This window comes from Bos indicus x Bos taurus, chromosome 25 (assembly GCF_003369695.1).
Source record: "Bos indicus x Bos taurus breed Angus x Brahman F1 hybrid chromosome 25, Bos_hybrid_MaternalHap_v2.0, whole genome shotgun sequence".
In the NCBI taxonomy this organism is placed as follows: Eukaryota; Metazoa; Chordata; class Mammalia; order Artiodactyla; family Bovidae; genus Bos; species Bos indicus x Bos taurus.
The window spans coordinates 4006409-4022147 of NC_040100.1; the positions used below are offsets into that span (position 1 = coordinate 4006409).

Consider the following 15739-nt stretch of genomic DNA (forward strand, 5'->3'; position numbering starts at 1 on the left):
CAGGGACTGAATTCACGTGCCCTGTATTGAAAGCACAGAGTCTTAACCACTAGACCTCCAGGGAATATCTCCAGTCTGTAGTATTTTGTTAGTGAAACTCAAATGGACTAAGACAGTTTACAATTTAAACCAAACCTTTGCTTAATTCTCTGCCCACATCTATAACTCCATTGGTAGATCATAATAAGCCAGGTTGAAGATAGCCTTTCTTAACCTTCACTGGTTCTGATAAACTCCCTTGACCAAAAACTTGAGGTGGGAAACGTGTCATTGTACAAGAGGAGTGACTGGTCCAGGAGTGGTGAGTCAGAGGAAATAACCACAGGTGATCTGGCAATAAGGAATTTGAAAGTGAATTTGGATGAAAATAAAGCTAGTCATAATTTCTCTTTTATCATTGACCGTGTAGGTTGTTCTAACATCCTATTTGTAGACATTGACTTCATGGAAGATAAATTCTAAGAGTCGCTATCCCGAGGGATGAAAGGCCACAGATGAATTAAAAAGAGAAACTCAAAACACAATATATGGAAAAAATTAAAAGTATTCACTTTTCACAAAAACCAACATCCCATCAAAGCTGTTATTTGGACCCCATTGTTTTGGGTGAAATGATTGCAGCCAAACCCATGCCTCTGTGACAAGTAGTTTTCCCCGAGGCCTGGCACCCACAGACCCCACTGTACTTGCATCTGTATGTGGTGGTCAGTCTGTGGCTGGGAACTGAGTCAGCATCTGGCTGTGTGCCCAGCTGGCCTAAGTCACAGGATGGAAGGTGATGGTGGTCCACAGTTGGAATCCTCAATGAACAACACATCATTCTGCCCACATCTGCGAGGACACAGACCTACCTTTCCTTAGGCTGGTGATCTCAGGCCCTCGTGGTCCTGGGGGACCCCTAGGGCAAGAGGGCACGATCTCGATCCCACACCCAGAGCCTCGGGTGAAAAGCTTGGATCTGCAAAGATGAACAGTCCCTTGAAATGATGATGCCTCTCCAAGTCGACCCCTCACCTCCCCTTGTCCAGCCTCCAATTCTTTCCCCCAATCCCCATGATCCCTCCTCTCCTCACCACCCTCACTTCCAAGCCCCCACAGCCCACCCACCTTCTCACACTCTTCCTGTGTGACCCTCATCTTCCAGTTCATGGAACAGATGAATTGGAAAACCAGTTTGTGGAACAAGGGACGCTGGGAGTGGTTCCTTCCATAGAGGAACGAAAAGATGATCTGTCTGTGGGCCTGGTTGTCCTCTTCCATCTTACTGGCCAGGTAGCTGAAAAGACATCAGGTGGCTGTCAGGAGCAGGACAGGAAGGGCCTCTGCCTGAGGTCAGCTTTCTAGAAAGGATGTGGGCTGAGCATCTTCACACAACCTTCCCAGCCCTCCCCAGCATCCCTGGTCATCAAAGAGCCACTGCTGGGCAGGACCTTCAGAAGGGCATCTCTAACGCCTGGTTGGTGAGGATGAAATCCCAACCTCTGTTCCTTTCCTTTGGTTTTATGTGCACACACCTGACTCCCTGGGTTGTAGGTACATGTACAGTTCCTGAGGGCCGGAACTGATCTATTTCTGCATTTATCCCTTTCCTACTAAATGATATGTTTAGGGCTTGGCTCTTATTGACGCATTAGTTCAGCAGCCCTTCTTGAGTCTCTCTTCCCATCACCTCATATCCCCCAGCACATTGTTGTCGTTTAGTCATTAAGTTGTGTCTGACTTTTTGTGACCCCGTGGACTGTAGCCTCTCAGGCTTCTCTGTTTAGGAGATTTCCCAGGCAAGAATACTGGAGTGGGTTGCCATTTCCTTCTCCAGGGGATCTTCCTGACCCAGGGATCAAACCCAAATCTCCTGCATTGCAGGTGGGTTCTTTACCGCTGTGTCACTAGGGAAGCCCCAGTCACATAGGGTGCCCTTTATAAGGTTTCACTGAATGAATGGAAGAATGTTTTATAGCCAAATGCAATACAGATTACCTTGGAGATTCACTATAACAAACCATTGCAAAATGAAAAGAATTGTGCTGAGGAAAATACCAATGCATTGGTATTTTGACAAGATCTACCTTCCCCAGTGGTTAGTAATGCAAAACATCACATTATAATAGGATTTTAAGGAAAGTGTTAGTAGGATGCAGAAATTAGGGAGCTCAGGAATCATGAAGGTTTTGGTGTTTGAACTCAAGGATAAGGTCATTTTCTTCAGATAAATGTGTGTGGGAAAGATATCTGGAAAGAAAGCATAAGGATATAAAATATAAAATAGAGGGAAGGGCATTTGGAGGGAACAGTGAAACAAAGGAATAAAGAATCCGGACATTAAGCAAGGGTGATGGCAACTGTCAAGAGGGCTGACTTCCAACCCTGAACTCTGGCCTTGATTTTGGTGAGTAATTAGCCAATGAACACAGGTCATACCGTGTCTTTGGAAGAATATTCAGGCAAATAAAGCCGACTGGCTTGGGGGAGAAACTTGGAAGAAACATAAGTGGGGAGGGTTTTACACCTGATTTCAGCTGTGTAATGAGGACCCCAGTCATGGCCTTTGTCATGGGAACCCAGAAATGGAACATGGTGACACTTGGTACTGATGTGGGAAGGAGTGAGACAGAAGAATTCAAACTGGAAATGAAACTCTCAAGCCTGTTTACTTGGGGGCAGGATGGTGTCAGTTCTTTCTTCCTCTCCTCTTAGCAGGATTTCTTTGTTTCCTTCAGTCTTTTGACTGATATTAGGGTTTGTTTTGACAACAATATAAAAAACATACTTCATATATATATATATATATGGATCATATATATATATATGATTTTTTACTTTTATCTAGTTTTTTTTCACTTTTTCTATTTTATATTCAGTCTTCCCATTTCATTTGGTTTGTGTTTTCTAATTTCTCCATTTCGTTTTTTTTGATGTTCTGTCTCAAGACTTTATCAAGTGTAGTAGAAAATCTTTTGCATACATACATGTATATATATATATAAATCATATGTATATATAGCTTAGAAAACTTATGAATTTTGGCATAACTAAAAAATTTATGACATTTTGACTATATTTGTTCGACTTAGTATGAATAGAATGCTAGATTTCTCATTAAAAAACAGACAAGCAACAAGAACCAAAGATTTACTGTATAGCCAGGGATTGACACGGGAGCCTGGTGGGCTCCAGCCCTTGGGGTCACAGAGTTGGACACAACTTAGTGACTAACACAGGGAACTATAGTCAAAATACCTTGTAATAACCTATAATGGAAAATAATCTGAAAAAAAATGTGTATATGTATAACTGAATAAACTTGCTGTGTACCTGAAACACGGTAAGTCAACCGTACTTCAATTACTATAAGGAAAAAAACATACTTTCAAACAGAAAGCACTCCACCATAAACAGTACAAATAGGTGTTTTTTTTTTTTTTTAAAGATGAAAGGGACGAGCCCCATACCTCTCCCTCCACCCTCCCAGGGTGCTGAGCATTGATGGGGAGATAGAGCAAGCTACTCACAGAGCTATGAAGAAATGGATCCTCCGGTATTGCCAGAAGAGGAGGCTGGCTCGGCTGAAATAAGCGATCACCATCGCCAGGAGATACTGATGGACAGAAAGAAAAAACAGAGAGAGGTCACATCCCAGAAGAGGAGAAACAGAGAAGGGAGTGGCAGGACTTCCCGGGCGGTGCTGTGGTAAAGAACCCATGTGCCAACGCAGGGGACTCAGGTTCCATCCCTGGGTTGGGAAGATCCCCGAGAGATGGAAATGGCAACCCACTCCAGTCTTCTTATCTGGAAAATCCCCTGGACAGAGGAGCCTGGTGGGCGACAGTCCGTGGGGTCTCAAAAGAGTCAACATGTCTTAGCGACTAAACGGCAGCCACAAAGAGAGGGAGGTGGGGACTGGGTGGTGCCCCTCGGAGAAGAGCCCCCTGCCCCATTTTGGGTGAGCCTGATTATTCGGAGGAGGAGAGGACGCAAAGTCCACGATGCTCCCAGGACAGGGGCTGTGGATTTGAGGGCAGCCAGCACTGGATGGCTTTTGATGAGCTGGAGCAAAGATGAGTCTCCTCTGAGCAGAGCGGGGGATTTAGGTGACCATCACCAAGTGACTCGCCTGGGGCTCAGACCCCAGAGGACACCTCCAGGCCCCCGGAGGGGGTTGCTGACAAGGCATCAGGTTGGAAAGGGGAGTGGAAATCTGGGTTTAGAGAGTACCCCCACCCCACCCAACCCCAGACAGGTGCTGGAGCAGAAATCCCCAGTGGATGACTCACCTTGTCGGATACCTTCAGGTTTCTGTCCCAGGCCAGGAATCTCTTAACGACATGATCCTCTGTGAAAAGAGGGCAGATGTTAGACAATAGCAACAGGGCTGCCAGGAGAACATTCCAGAACAAAGAGGGAGAACGATACCTCCAATGGGGAAATTCTGGAATGTGACTCAGGGCCGGGGGAGGGAAGACCTTTCACTGGATGGGAAAGGGGGTGACTCCCCTTCTAGGGCTAGCAAATGAGAGGGACCAGTGCCCCTTCGTTATGCATGCACGTACCACTGCAGAAGCCATCAAGTTATCACAATTTCTCACCTGACAGTCACGTCAGGCATGTAGATTCAAACAGCCTAGATTCAGTCAGGGCTAAGAATTCTCAGGGGTGCAGCTACCAAGTTAACCTGATCTTACAAGATGATCATTTCCAAGACTGATCTCTGCTGTGCTGTGCTGTGCTGTCGCTTCAGTCATGTCTGACTCTTTGCCACCGCATGGACCGTAGCCCACCATGCTCTGTCCATGCGATTCTCCAGGCAAGAATACTGGAGTGGATAGCTTTTCTCTTCTCCAGGGGAATCTTCCCAACCCAGGGATCGAACCTGCGTCTCTTGCACTGCAGGTGGAGTCTTTACCACTGAGCCATCAGTATCATTTCTAAATCTAATCTAATTCTGCCTCATTCCTAAGTGTCCCTGGTGAGTGATCAGTACCGAGTCCCCCAGGGACTGAGAGCTCATCAGCTAGTAGGGAGTTCCTCTCCCTTGGAAAAATGTAGTTGTTAGAAGTTTTTTTTTTTTTTTTTAATTATAGAACAGGAGGTTGTGGGGCTGATGGGGAAGGGTCCTTACCAAGCACCTTGTTGAAGATCACGTGGTGTTCAGGCAGCACCAAGAACACCTGCTGTTTCTTCAACTTCGTCCTGAGCCCACTCAGCGACTTCACGATCCAGCTGTCCTGGGCCTCGTCGTCCGCCTCTGCTCCAAATGCCACTGACCACTTCCTCTTATAGCCAGGGCGCCAAGGCAGGGAGCTGGAGCTGGCCCAGAGTGCTGAGAGAGGAAAAGAGGGTTATGAAGCTTTTGATATGAAGCTTTTGTCTTTGGAATTCAGCCCCTGGTTCCCCAAGCCCTAAACCATTCCCACTCCCATCCCCAACTCTCCCCATCCAGTCTCTCCAGCCTCATAGATTGTTGTCCTTTCCGTCTTTCTCTGTCGATATCCACCTACCCCTCCCCCCATTTTGGGGGCCATTTTTCCAGTTTCCCATCCTGAAAATCTCTTCCTCGTGGCAGATAATTTCTCCCACTGTGTTGTTCTAGTCGCCAAGTCATGTTTCTCTGTGACCCCATGGACTGTAGTCCTGAGGCTGCTCTGCCCATGGGATTTTCAGACAAGAACACAGGAGTAGACCCAAGTCTCTTGCATTGGCAGGTGAATTCTTTACCACCGACTCACCAGAGAAGCAATTTCTCCCACTCAGGAAAAAAAAAAGGAACCCTCCCTTTGTTTCCCCAGCTCCTTTCTCTCATCCTTGGATCTCAGGTCCTAACCTCCTTTCTTGCTTCCCAGGTTTTCTGTGTCTCCAGCTCCTGTCCTCTCCTCCCCAAGTCTCTGACTTTCTGAATATCTCCTTCCTTCCACACTCACCTTATACAGGAGCTCCTTCCTGACCTCTGTACCCCTTCCTCCCCAGTGTTAACCCCCTGAAATTCCTTCTCGTGTCCAGCTCCCTCACCTGAGGGTCCTGGGCTTTCTTCACTGACAATCATCTCCATGGGGAGCCCCAAGAAACTGGACGCGGGGCTCAGGTCCTCAAACTGGGAATTCAGGCAACAACTGGCCATGATTTCTCCCGAACTCTTCTTCCACACAAACTAGACTCTGTTCTGTCTCAGCTCTTCTGGATCCTGGCCAAATGCAAGCGTGACGTCCCTTCTTCAAACTGAGGATGAACTGGGAGTGGAGGAGGATCCGGGGAGATGCTGTTGTTCACCTCTGCCGTTGAGCATTATGGGAGCCTGCTTTTCCAATCAGGAAGGTCAGAAGCCTCTGACGTCACTGGTCATTCCAATCTGGCAACCAGCTTGAAGAAAAACACAAGTAAGTGTTTGACCGAGGTGTCCACTTCTCCTGGAGATTAAGGGGAAATTGTATCTCCTGCTGCTGACCCAACTCCTGACCATCCCCCAAAACTTCAGGTGTGGGATTCCCTGTTTATCCCTTGCCCACAGGCTTGCCCTTTTTCAGGGCACAACTGAATGGTATCAAACACTTACGTTGTTGTACAACCATTGCCACTGTCGTCTCCAAAATGTGTTAATCTTCCCAAACTGAAACTTTGTCCCCATTAAACACTAACGCCCCATCCTCCTCCCCCAGCTCCTGGCACCCATCCTTCTACTTTCTATCTCTTTGAATCTGACCCCTCTAGGGAGTTCATAGAAGTGGAATTGTATAACATTTGTCCATTCATATCTGGCTGATTCACTTAGTGTAACATCTTCAAGGTTCACCCTTGTGGTAGCCTAAATCAAAATTTCCTCCTTAGACCCCCAAAGCTGGTGTGGATGGTACACAATAGGAAAAAGGAAAGAAAACCCTGGATCTGAGGTCATTCTGATGTATCCTAAGTGCAATGGGAAACCAGTGAAGGAGAGGAGCCACAGTCCAATTTGCATCAAAAGGGAAAAAATTAATGTCGCCTGCTGTGTTAATGGGTGGGGTGGAGGGAACCCCCTGGTGGTCCAGTGGTTAGGACTCTGTGCTCTCACTGCTGAGGCCCTGGGTTCAACCCCTCGACGGGGAACTAAGACCCCACAAGATGTGAAAATGGGGTGGAGACTCAGCAGGAGTTGGAACTAGGGAGACCCAGATGTGGTTAGGAGTTGAGGGGTGGGTAAGTCCAGAAAGGGGATGTCTGAAAAGATGGAGAGAAGTCATCAAGTTCCAGGCATCTGGAGGAAGAGCCAGCAGGTCTCTTCGGGGGATCAGACATGGGGGAGGCTGGAGGGCTGTAGTCCTGTGCCCTCTGTGTTCCTGTGCATGCGTATGCCTCTTCTGCATGCAGGCATTTTAAGTCACTTCAGTTGTGTCTGACTCTTTGCAACACTATGGACTGCAGCCCACCAGGCTCCTCTGTCCATGGGATTCTCCAGGCAAGAATACTGGAGTGGGTTGCCATTCTCTCCTTCTTGACCCAGGGATTGAACCCGCAGCTCTCACATCTCCTACTTTGGCAGGCAGGTTCCTTACCGCTAGCACCACCGGGAAGTCCCTTATGCCTCTACTGCTGAAACTTGTTTCTATAGAGAAATACTAACTTTTCCTCTTAAAAGTGGAATTATCAAATTTTCACTGTGTGTAAAAAGAAATATCAAATAATCATTAAATAAATAAATGCTCTCTGTATAGAATTTTAAAGTTTCCTTCCTTTTTATGGATTAATTGTATCAGCATACACACTACATTTTCTTTATCCATTCATCTGTCAACGAACACTTGGGTTGTTTCACAACTTTGGCTCTGAGCCCTGCTTTTGAATTATTGTTTGGACTTTGATGAGAAGTACCTCTGTTGTTCAGGGTGTGCCCAAAGTTTTATTTTGTATTTTGATCACTTACGTGTTTCTAGTTGGTCATCTAGAGTCAGAGCAGTTCATCGAAGGTGCGGAGACCGTCTCTCTGGGTTGCTCTCCATGACTTTCTGAGATGGACTAGGTCTCAGAGGCCCTGCAAACCGCATCTGATGTCCTCCCCAGCTGCCACTGGACTGGTTCTCCTCGCATGGGCACTGCTGGGAAAAGCACTGCCGCTTGAGGACCTGTGTCCTTCTGCTGTGGACGATGTTCAATTGTTAGGAGGCAAATGAGTTCAAGTTTGCAATCATTAGGCTTTCAACCATCAATGCTGATTGGGTCTCTCCATAACAAAACAGAAGTTCACTCTCTCTCCCAGTTAACAAGCTTTCAAATATTAGAAGATTGGTTTTCTGTCTTCCTGAAAGTGTCTCTTATGAACAGCAAAATGCCTTGATTGTTTAATCTAATCTTCAAATCTAGATTGGATAATCCAATCTTCCCCTGCCCACCTTGCCCAATCAGGCTACAATTGTGTGGGGTCTGTTGCTATGTTGAGCAAAAATGGCATAAACAACATAGATTGAATCTGCTGCTGTAACTAAGCAGGACCTCAGGATTTGGGGGGATGAATTCTCCTCCTGTCTTCCCCTGCATCTTGTCTTTAGGAAATTTTAGCTTCCTAGGCCTTCTCCAAGTTCCAAAGAGTAAATCTAATCAAAGAAGTGAGAACATGCATAAAGAAAGAAAAACAGCCAAAAAGAGATAAAATAATAATAGTTTAACCATTAAACAAAGTCAGTGTCCTTTAGTCCCTCCACAAGGGGTATAGATAATATTCTGGGCCAAGCCCTGCGAGCTGTTTCACAGATACTGAAAACCCCATCAGGTGGAAGAGGTCACGGGCATGTAGACCCCAGACCAGCAGGAACCAGAAGGTTAATGACGTTGACTCCTGGTTATCTCAACACCAGCCAATCAGAGGAAGGTCCACAAGCTGATCACACAACCCCACAACCACCCCTCCCCCACTCTTTTTCCTTCACTTAAAATTTTTTTAAATTTTATATTGGAGTATAGTTGATTTATAATGTTGTCTTAGTTTCAGTTATACATTTATATATATCTATTCTTTTTTTCAGATTCTTTTCCCCTTTAGGTTAATACAGAATTTTTTTCCCCTATGCTGTGCAGCTTATGGAATCTCAGTTCTCTGACCAGGGACTGAACCTGGGCCCCAGTGGTGAAAGCCTGGAATCCTAACCTCTAGGCCACCAAGAAACTCCTTAGGTTATTACAGAATATTGTGTAGAGTTCCCTGTGCTATATGGTAGGTCCTTGAGGAGTGTCTATTTTTTTGGCCTTACCATGGGGCATGTGGGAATTGTAGTTCCCTGACCAGGGATCAAACCCACGCCTCCTGCATTGGGAGTGAAGAGTCTTAACCACTGGACTACTGGGGAAGTCCTGATTGTCCATTTTATATGTGGTAGTGTGTATATGTTAACCCCGAACTCCGAATTTATCTCTCCACCCCTCACATTTCCCCTTTGGTAACCATAAATTTGTTTTCTATGTCTGTGAGTCCATTTCTGTTTTGTAAAGTTCATTTGTATCATCTTTTAAGATTCTACACAGAAGCGATATCATACTGTGTCTGTCGTTCTCTTTCTGACTTGCCTCACTTAGTATTATGATGTCTAGCCCCACCCGTGTTGCAAGTGACACTGTTTCATCCTTTTTAAGGTTTTGTAACATCTCGTCGTGCGTATGTACCACATCAACTTTATCCACTCACCTGTTGATGGACATGTAAGTTGCTTCTGTGTCTTGGCTAGTGTAAATAATACTGCTATGAACATAGAGGTGCATGGATCTTTTTGAGTTGTGGGTTTCTCCTGATATATGCCCAGGAGTGGGATTGCTGGATCACAGAGTAGCTCTATTTTCAGTTTTTTAAGGGCCTTCCATGCTATCCTCCATGGTGGCTGCACCTTATATTCCTACCAACAGCCACACCCCATCTTTAAAAACTCTTCCCTGAAAGTCACTGGGGGAGTTGGGGCCTATTGACCACTAGCTGCCTGGACTCCTCGCTTGTCACCTTGTTCCCTTTCCTTCCTCATGACCTGGTGTCAGGAGACTGGCTTTACTGTGTGCATGTGAGCAGACTCAAGCTTGGTTCAGTAACAGTGTGTTCAGTGGGGAAAGCAGAACTATCACTTCTCCTCTTCTCTCTCCCTCCTATGAATGCAGCTTAAGATAACTGTACTGCAGAAATATCAGCAGTGTGAAATTAAAGTGCTTTGTCAATACAATCCTTTCAGCTGAGGATCACACGGAGAAAATAATAAACAGATGCCAGGACCTAGGCTCACAGATTCTAATTCCACAGCACTGAGCTACAGCCTAATTTGAACTTTCTTGTTGACATGCTTCTGATGGAAATCTCTGGGTGAGATGGGCTGCCCAGGCTGGTGCAATTGCTGTTATTCAGTTCCTAAGTTGTGTCCAACTCTTTGTGACCCCAAGAACTGTAGCCCACCAGGTTCCACTGTCCATGAGATTCTCCAGGCAAGAATACTGGAATGGCTTGCCATTTTCTTCTCTAGAGGATCTTCCCAGATCAGGGATAGAACCCACGTCTCCTGCATTGGCAGGAGGGTTCTTTACTAGTAAGCCACCGTGGAAGCCCCGCTGGTGCAGTTCAGTTCAGTTCAGTTCAGTCGCTCAGTCGTGTCCAACTCTTTGCGACCCCATGAATCGCAGCATGCCCCCTGTCCATCACCAACCCCCGGAGTTCACTCAGACTCACGTCCATCGAGTCAGTGATGCCATCCAGCCATCTCATCCTCTGTCGTCCCCTTCTCCTCTTGCCCCCAATCCCTCCCAGCATCAGAGTCTTTTCCAATGAGTCAACTCTTCGCATAAGGTGGCCAAAGTACTGGAGTTTCAGCTTTAGCATCATTCCTTCCAAAGAAATCCCAGGGCTGATCTCCTTCAGAATGGACTGATTGGATCTCCTTGCAGTCCAAGGGACTCTCAAGAGTCTTCTCCAACACCACAGTTCAAAAGCATCAATTCTTCGGCGCTCAGCCTTCTTCACAGTCCAACTCTCCCATCCATACATGACCACAGGAAAAGCCATAGCCTTGACTAGACGGATCTTTGTTGGCAAAGTAATGTTTCTGCTTTTGAATATGCTATCTAGGTTGGTCATAACTTTCCTTCCAAGGACTAAGCATCTTTTAATTTCATAGCTGCAGTCACCATCTGCAGTGATTTTGGAGCCCCAAAAAATAAAGTCTGACACTGTTTCCACTGTTTCCCCATCTATTTCCCATGAAGTGATGGGACCAGATGCCATGATCTTCGATTTCTAAATGTTGAGCTTTAAGCCAACTTTTTCACTCTCCACTTTCACTTTCATCAAGAGGCTTTTGAGTTCCTCTTCACTTTCTGCCATAAGGGTGGTGTCATCTGCATATCTGAGGTTATTGATATTTCTCCCGGCGATCTTGATTCCAGCTTGTGTTTCTTCCAGTCCAGCGTTTCTCATGATGTACTCTGCATATAAGTTAAATAAGCAGGGTGACAATATACAGTCTTGACGTACTCCTTTTCCTATTTGGAACCAGTTTGTTGTTCCATGTCCTGTTCTAACTGTTGCTTCCTGACCTGCATACACATTTCTCAAGAGGCAGGTCAGGTGGTCTGGTATTCCCATCTCTTTCAGAATTTTCCACAGTTTATTGTGATCCACACAGTCAAAGGCTTTGGCATAGTCAATAAAGCAGAAATAGATGTTTTTCTGGAACTCTCTTGCTTTTTCCACGATCCAGCAGATGTTGGCAATTTGATCTCTGGTTCCTCTGCCTTTTCTAAAACCAGCTTGAACATCAGGAAGTTCACGGTTCACATATTGCTGAAGCCTGGCTTGGAGAATTTTGAGCATTACTTTACTAGCATGTGAGATGAGTGCAGTTGTGTGGTAGTTTGAGCATTCTTTGGCATTGCCTTTCTTTGGGATTGGAATGAAAACTGACCTTTTCCAGTCCTGTGGCTACTGCTGAGTTTTCCAGATTTGCTGGCATATTGAGTGCAGTACTTTCACAGCATCATCTTTCAGGACTTGAAAGAGCTCAACTGGAATTCCATCACCTCCACTAGCTTTGTTCGTAGTGATGCTTTCTAAGGCCCACTTGACTTCACATTCCAGGATGTCTGGCTCTAGGTCAGTGATCACACCATCGTGATTATCTTGGTCGTGAAGATCTTTTTTGTACAGTTCTGTGTATTCTTGCCACCTCTTCTTAATATCTTCTGCTTCTGTTAGGTCCATACCATTTCTGTCCTTTATCGAGCCCATCTTTGCATGAAATGTTCCCTTGGTATCTCTAATTTTCTTGAAGAGACCTCTAGTCTTGCCCATCCTGTTGTTTTCCTCTATTTCTTGGTGCAGTAGGAAGTCCTAAAGAAAGTACGTCACCATTGAATGAAATAAGCAGGAAGGGGTGAACCATGACCTAGACCCTAACATGGAAGGGTTGTGGCCAAGCCGTGGGTCCAGGGCTGAGCAAATGTGTTAACCAGCTTCTAGTCCTCCTGCCGACAGGTCCATGACAACCCGTCAAGCTGCCTCGTGCTGCTGTGGATAAGCAGAGCCAGGATCGGAGTTCCTGACAAGCACCTACCTGGTACCTACCTAGTGTATATGTAGTGAAGAAATTGCCCCCTCCACCTGCAACAGATCTTCCCCTACAGCTCTTGGAGAGACCCACTCCTGCCGACGCCTCAATTTGGACTCGCAACCTGCGGAACTGTCAGACAATTCATTTCTGTTGTTTAAGCCTGCGGGTTTGCCATACTTTGTGATGCAGCCCAAGAAAACTGCCACAATCAGGATTTTGTTGTTGTTGTTGTTGTTGTCTTGTTTTCACTTTGGCTGTGCTGGGTCTTCATTGCAGCTCTATGGGGCTTTTAGTTGTGGCACACGGGCTGGAAGTTTGCCAGGCTCAAGCTCACAGCACTCAACTACACCACTGTTGATGTCATCTATGATGCGTTGGGGTGGCAGCCATCAACATCGCAGCCCACTGACTGGGCAATCCCCAGGATCTCTTTAATGGTTCCAGAGAGTTCTCTAGCTAGAGGTCGATGATGCATCTGCCTGGCAATGTTGACCATCTCATTAAAACTGATGTTTCCACTGTATCTAGTGTTTTTCTGCTTCTTCCTGTCTCTTGGCAGTTCCTTGAGGGCTTCAGCAGTTCCATAAGAAGTAGAAGGTACCACTCAATCTGGGCCTGTCTGCTCTGAATGATCAGTTTCACTGTATCCTCAGACCCTTCCAATCACCAGTTGCCTTGGTGATGTCATCACCAGCCTCTTTTGGAGACAGACCCTGGGGCCAGTCTTGGGGGCCAGGGCAGATATGGTACCGACCTCCCCACTATGCACCTCACTATATGACTCTGGTCTCATTGGTGTTGAATTTAGGTGGCATAGAGGAGGCAGATGGTGTCAAATCAACCTAGATTCCTGATAACCCAAGAAAGTAGCATCTTTGCCTCCTCAAAGCCGAAAATGTTGTCAAGTTTTTTCAAAGAAGGCAAATTACTGTTATCTTAAACATGTATGCAATGGATTCTATCTCCTGAGCTATATAAAAAGATGAGGTTCCTCTCATTTACATAAATAGTGGTTCCCTTGTGATGCACAGCACAGCCTGCTTTTTTGTTTTTTTGGCCAGTCCCACAGCATGCCAGATCTTAATTCCTGCAGGAGGGACTGAGCCTGAGCCCCCTGTGTCTGAAGGGCAGAGTCTTAACTACTGGCCCACCAGGGAAGTCCCACAGCCTGCTTTCATAGTTATTCAACAATAAAGCTGTTTTCTTTATTTCTACATCTGGGAAGAGGATTTTCTGGATTGGCAGAAGATTTTATTTTTAATTTTACCCATACCAGCTTTTGAGAAGTAACTGGTCGAGAATACGGTTACATGATTTCACCCCCAAAATAGTGATAAATCATTGTCCTTATGATTCCATTTTTGAAAAATTACATTTTTATCTAACATGAACAATATCCTGTTAAAAAGGTAAGATTGCAGGTATCCATTTTCTTTTTTCAATTTGTATGTACCTTCTGGTTTTTCTACTGTTTTTAATGCATTGATTGTGTAATCTAGAAAAGCTACAATTCCTATTCTCTTTTCCTTCCTTGGAGAAACCATATGCCCATGATTGAACATTTTTTATCATGGCTAAACATTTATTATATCCTAGCATTTTAATGAAACATAGTATTTCAACAGTTAAAACTGGACATGGAACAACAGACTGGTTCCAAATAGGGAAAGGAGTACGTCAAGGTTGTATATTGTCACCCTGCTTATTTAACTTATATGCAGAGTATATTATGCAAAATGCAGGGCTGGATTAAGCACAAACTGGAATCAAGATTGCTGGGAGAAATATCAATAATCTCAGATACGCAGATGACACCAGCCTTATGGCAGAAAGTGAAAAAGAACTAAAGAGCCTCTTGATGAAAGTGAAAGAGGAGAGTGAAAAAGTTGGCTTAAAACTCAACATTCAGAAAACTAAAATCATGGCATCTGGTCCCATCACTTCATGGCAAATAGATGGGGAAACAATGGAAACAGTGACAGACTTTATTTTGGGGGGCTCCAAAATCATTGCAAATGGTGACTGCAGCCATGAAATTAAAAGACACTTGCTCCTTGGAAAAAAGCTATGACCAACCTAGACTGCATATTAAAAAGCAGAGACATTACTTTACCAACAAAGATCAGTCGAGTAAAAACTATGTTTTTCCCAGTAGTCATGTATGGATGTGAGAATTGGACTATAATGAAAGCTGAGTGCCAAAGAATTGATGCTTTTTGAACTGTGGTGTTGGAGAAGGCTCTTGAGAGTCCCTTGGACTGCAAGAAGATCCAACCAGTCAATCCTAGGGAAAATCAGTCCTGAATATTCATTGGAAGGACTGATGCTGAAGCTGAAACTCCAATACTTTGACCACCTGATGTGAAGAACTGATTCATTGGAAAAGACCCTAATGCAGGGAAAGATTGAAGGCAGGAGGAGAAGGGGACGACAGAGGATGAGATATTGCTGCTGCTGCTAAGTCTCTTCCAATGTGTCTGACTCTGTGTGACCCCATAGACGGCGGCCCACCAGGCTCCTCTGTCCCTGGGATTCTCCAGACAAGAATACTGGAATGGGTTGCCATTTCCTTCTCCCAAGGATGAGATGGTTGGATGGCATCACCGACTCAATGGACATGAGTTTGAGCAAGCTCAGGGAGTTGGTGATGGACAGGGAAGCCTGGCATGCTGCTGTCTGTGGGGTGGCAAAGAGTCAGACAGGACTGAGCTATTGAACCGAACTGAACTGTTAGTATTTCAGTTAAGGAAACGGCAACCTACTCCAGTATTCTTGCCTGGAGAATCTCGTGGACAGACACGACTTAGCCACTAAACCACCACCACCACCGAACAGGATACACTCCTTCCCCTCTCTGGTTTGTCAGAGATCCTCAGATCTAACCTAAAATACCTCTGGGAAGGGAAATGACCAGGGATCCAGGAGGCAATCACACAGCACCCCACCTGAGGCCCTATCTTTCCTTGACGCCTAACAGGAGTTAACAAATGGGATATTGATTCCGGCCTGGCGTGCTGCGATTCATGGGGTCGCAAAGAGTCGGACACGACTGAGCGACTGATCTGATCTGATCTGATATTGATTCCCTGGTTCAGAGAGTCCATCCTTTCCGCACAGCATTGCTTCACCTCCAGATGAGGTGGAGACATTTAAGAGGTTCCCTAATTTCATGGCGCGGAGAGTTCTGGGAAATAGAGTCTTGCTAT

The 15739-nt window shown here is 45.5% G+C and overlaps 1 protein-coding gene and 1 pseudogene across 1 annotated transcript; both read right to left on the bottom strand.

Annotated features, from left to right (window-relative positions):
- Positions 1-861: 861 nt before the first annotated feature.
- On the bottom strand, positions 862-6112 carry LOC113883983 (speedy protein E4-like). The gene is made up of 6 exons (XM_027528235.1): positions 6004-6112; positions 5117-5317; positions 4272-4330; positions 3510-3595; positions 1108-1276; positions 862-958 (listed from the first exon to the last, which is right to left on the bottom strand). The coding sequence occupies exons 1-6, from the start codon at positions 6110-6112 to the stop codon at positions 899-901; spliced, it is 684 nt and encodes a 227-aa protein (XP_027384036.1). The 3' UTR covers positions 862-898.
- Positions 6113-12811: 6699 nt separating this feature from the next.
- On the bottom strand, positions 12812-13420 carry LOC113883985 (annotated as a pseudogene).
- Between the last annotated feature and the right edge of the window lie 2319 nt (positions 13421-15739).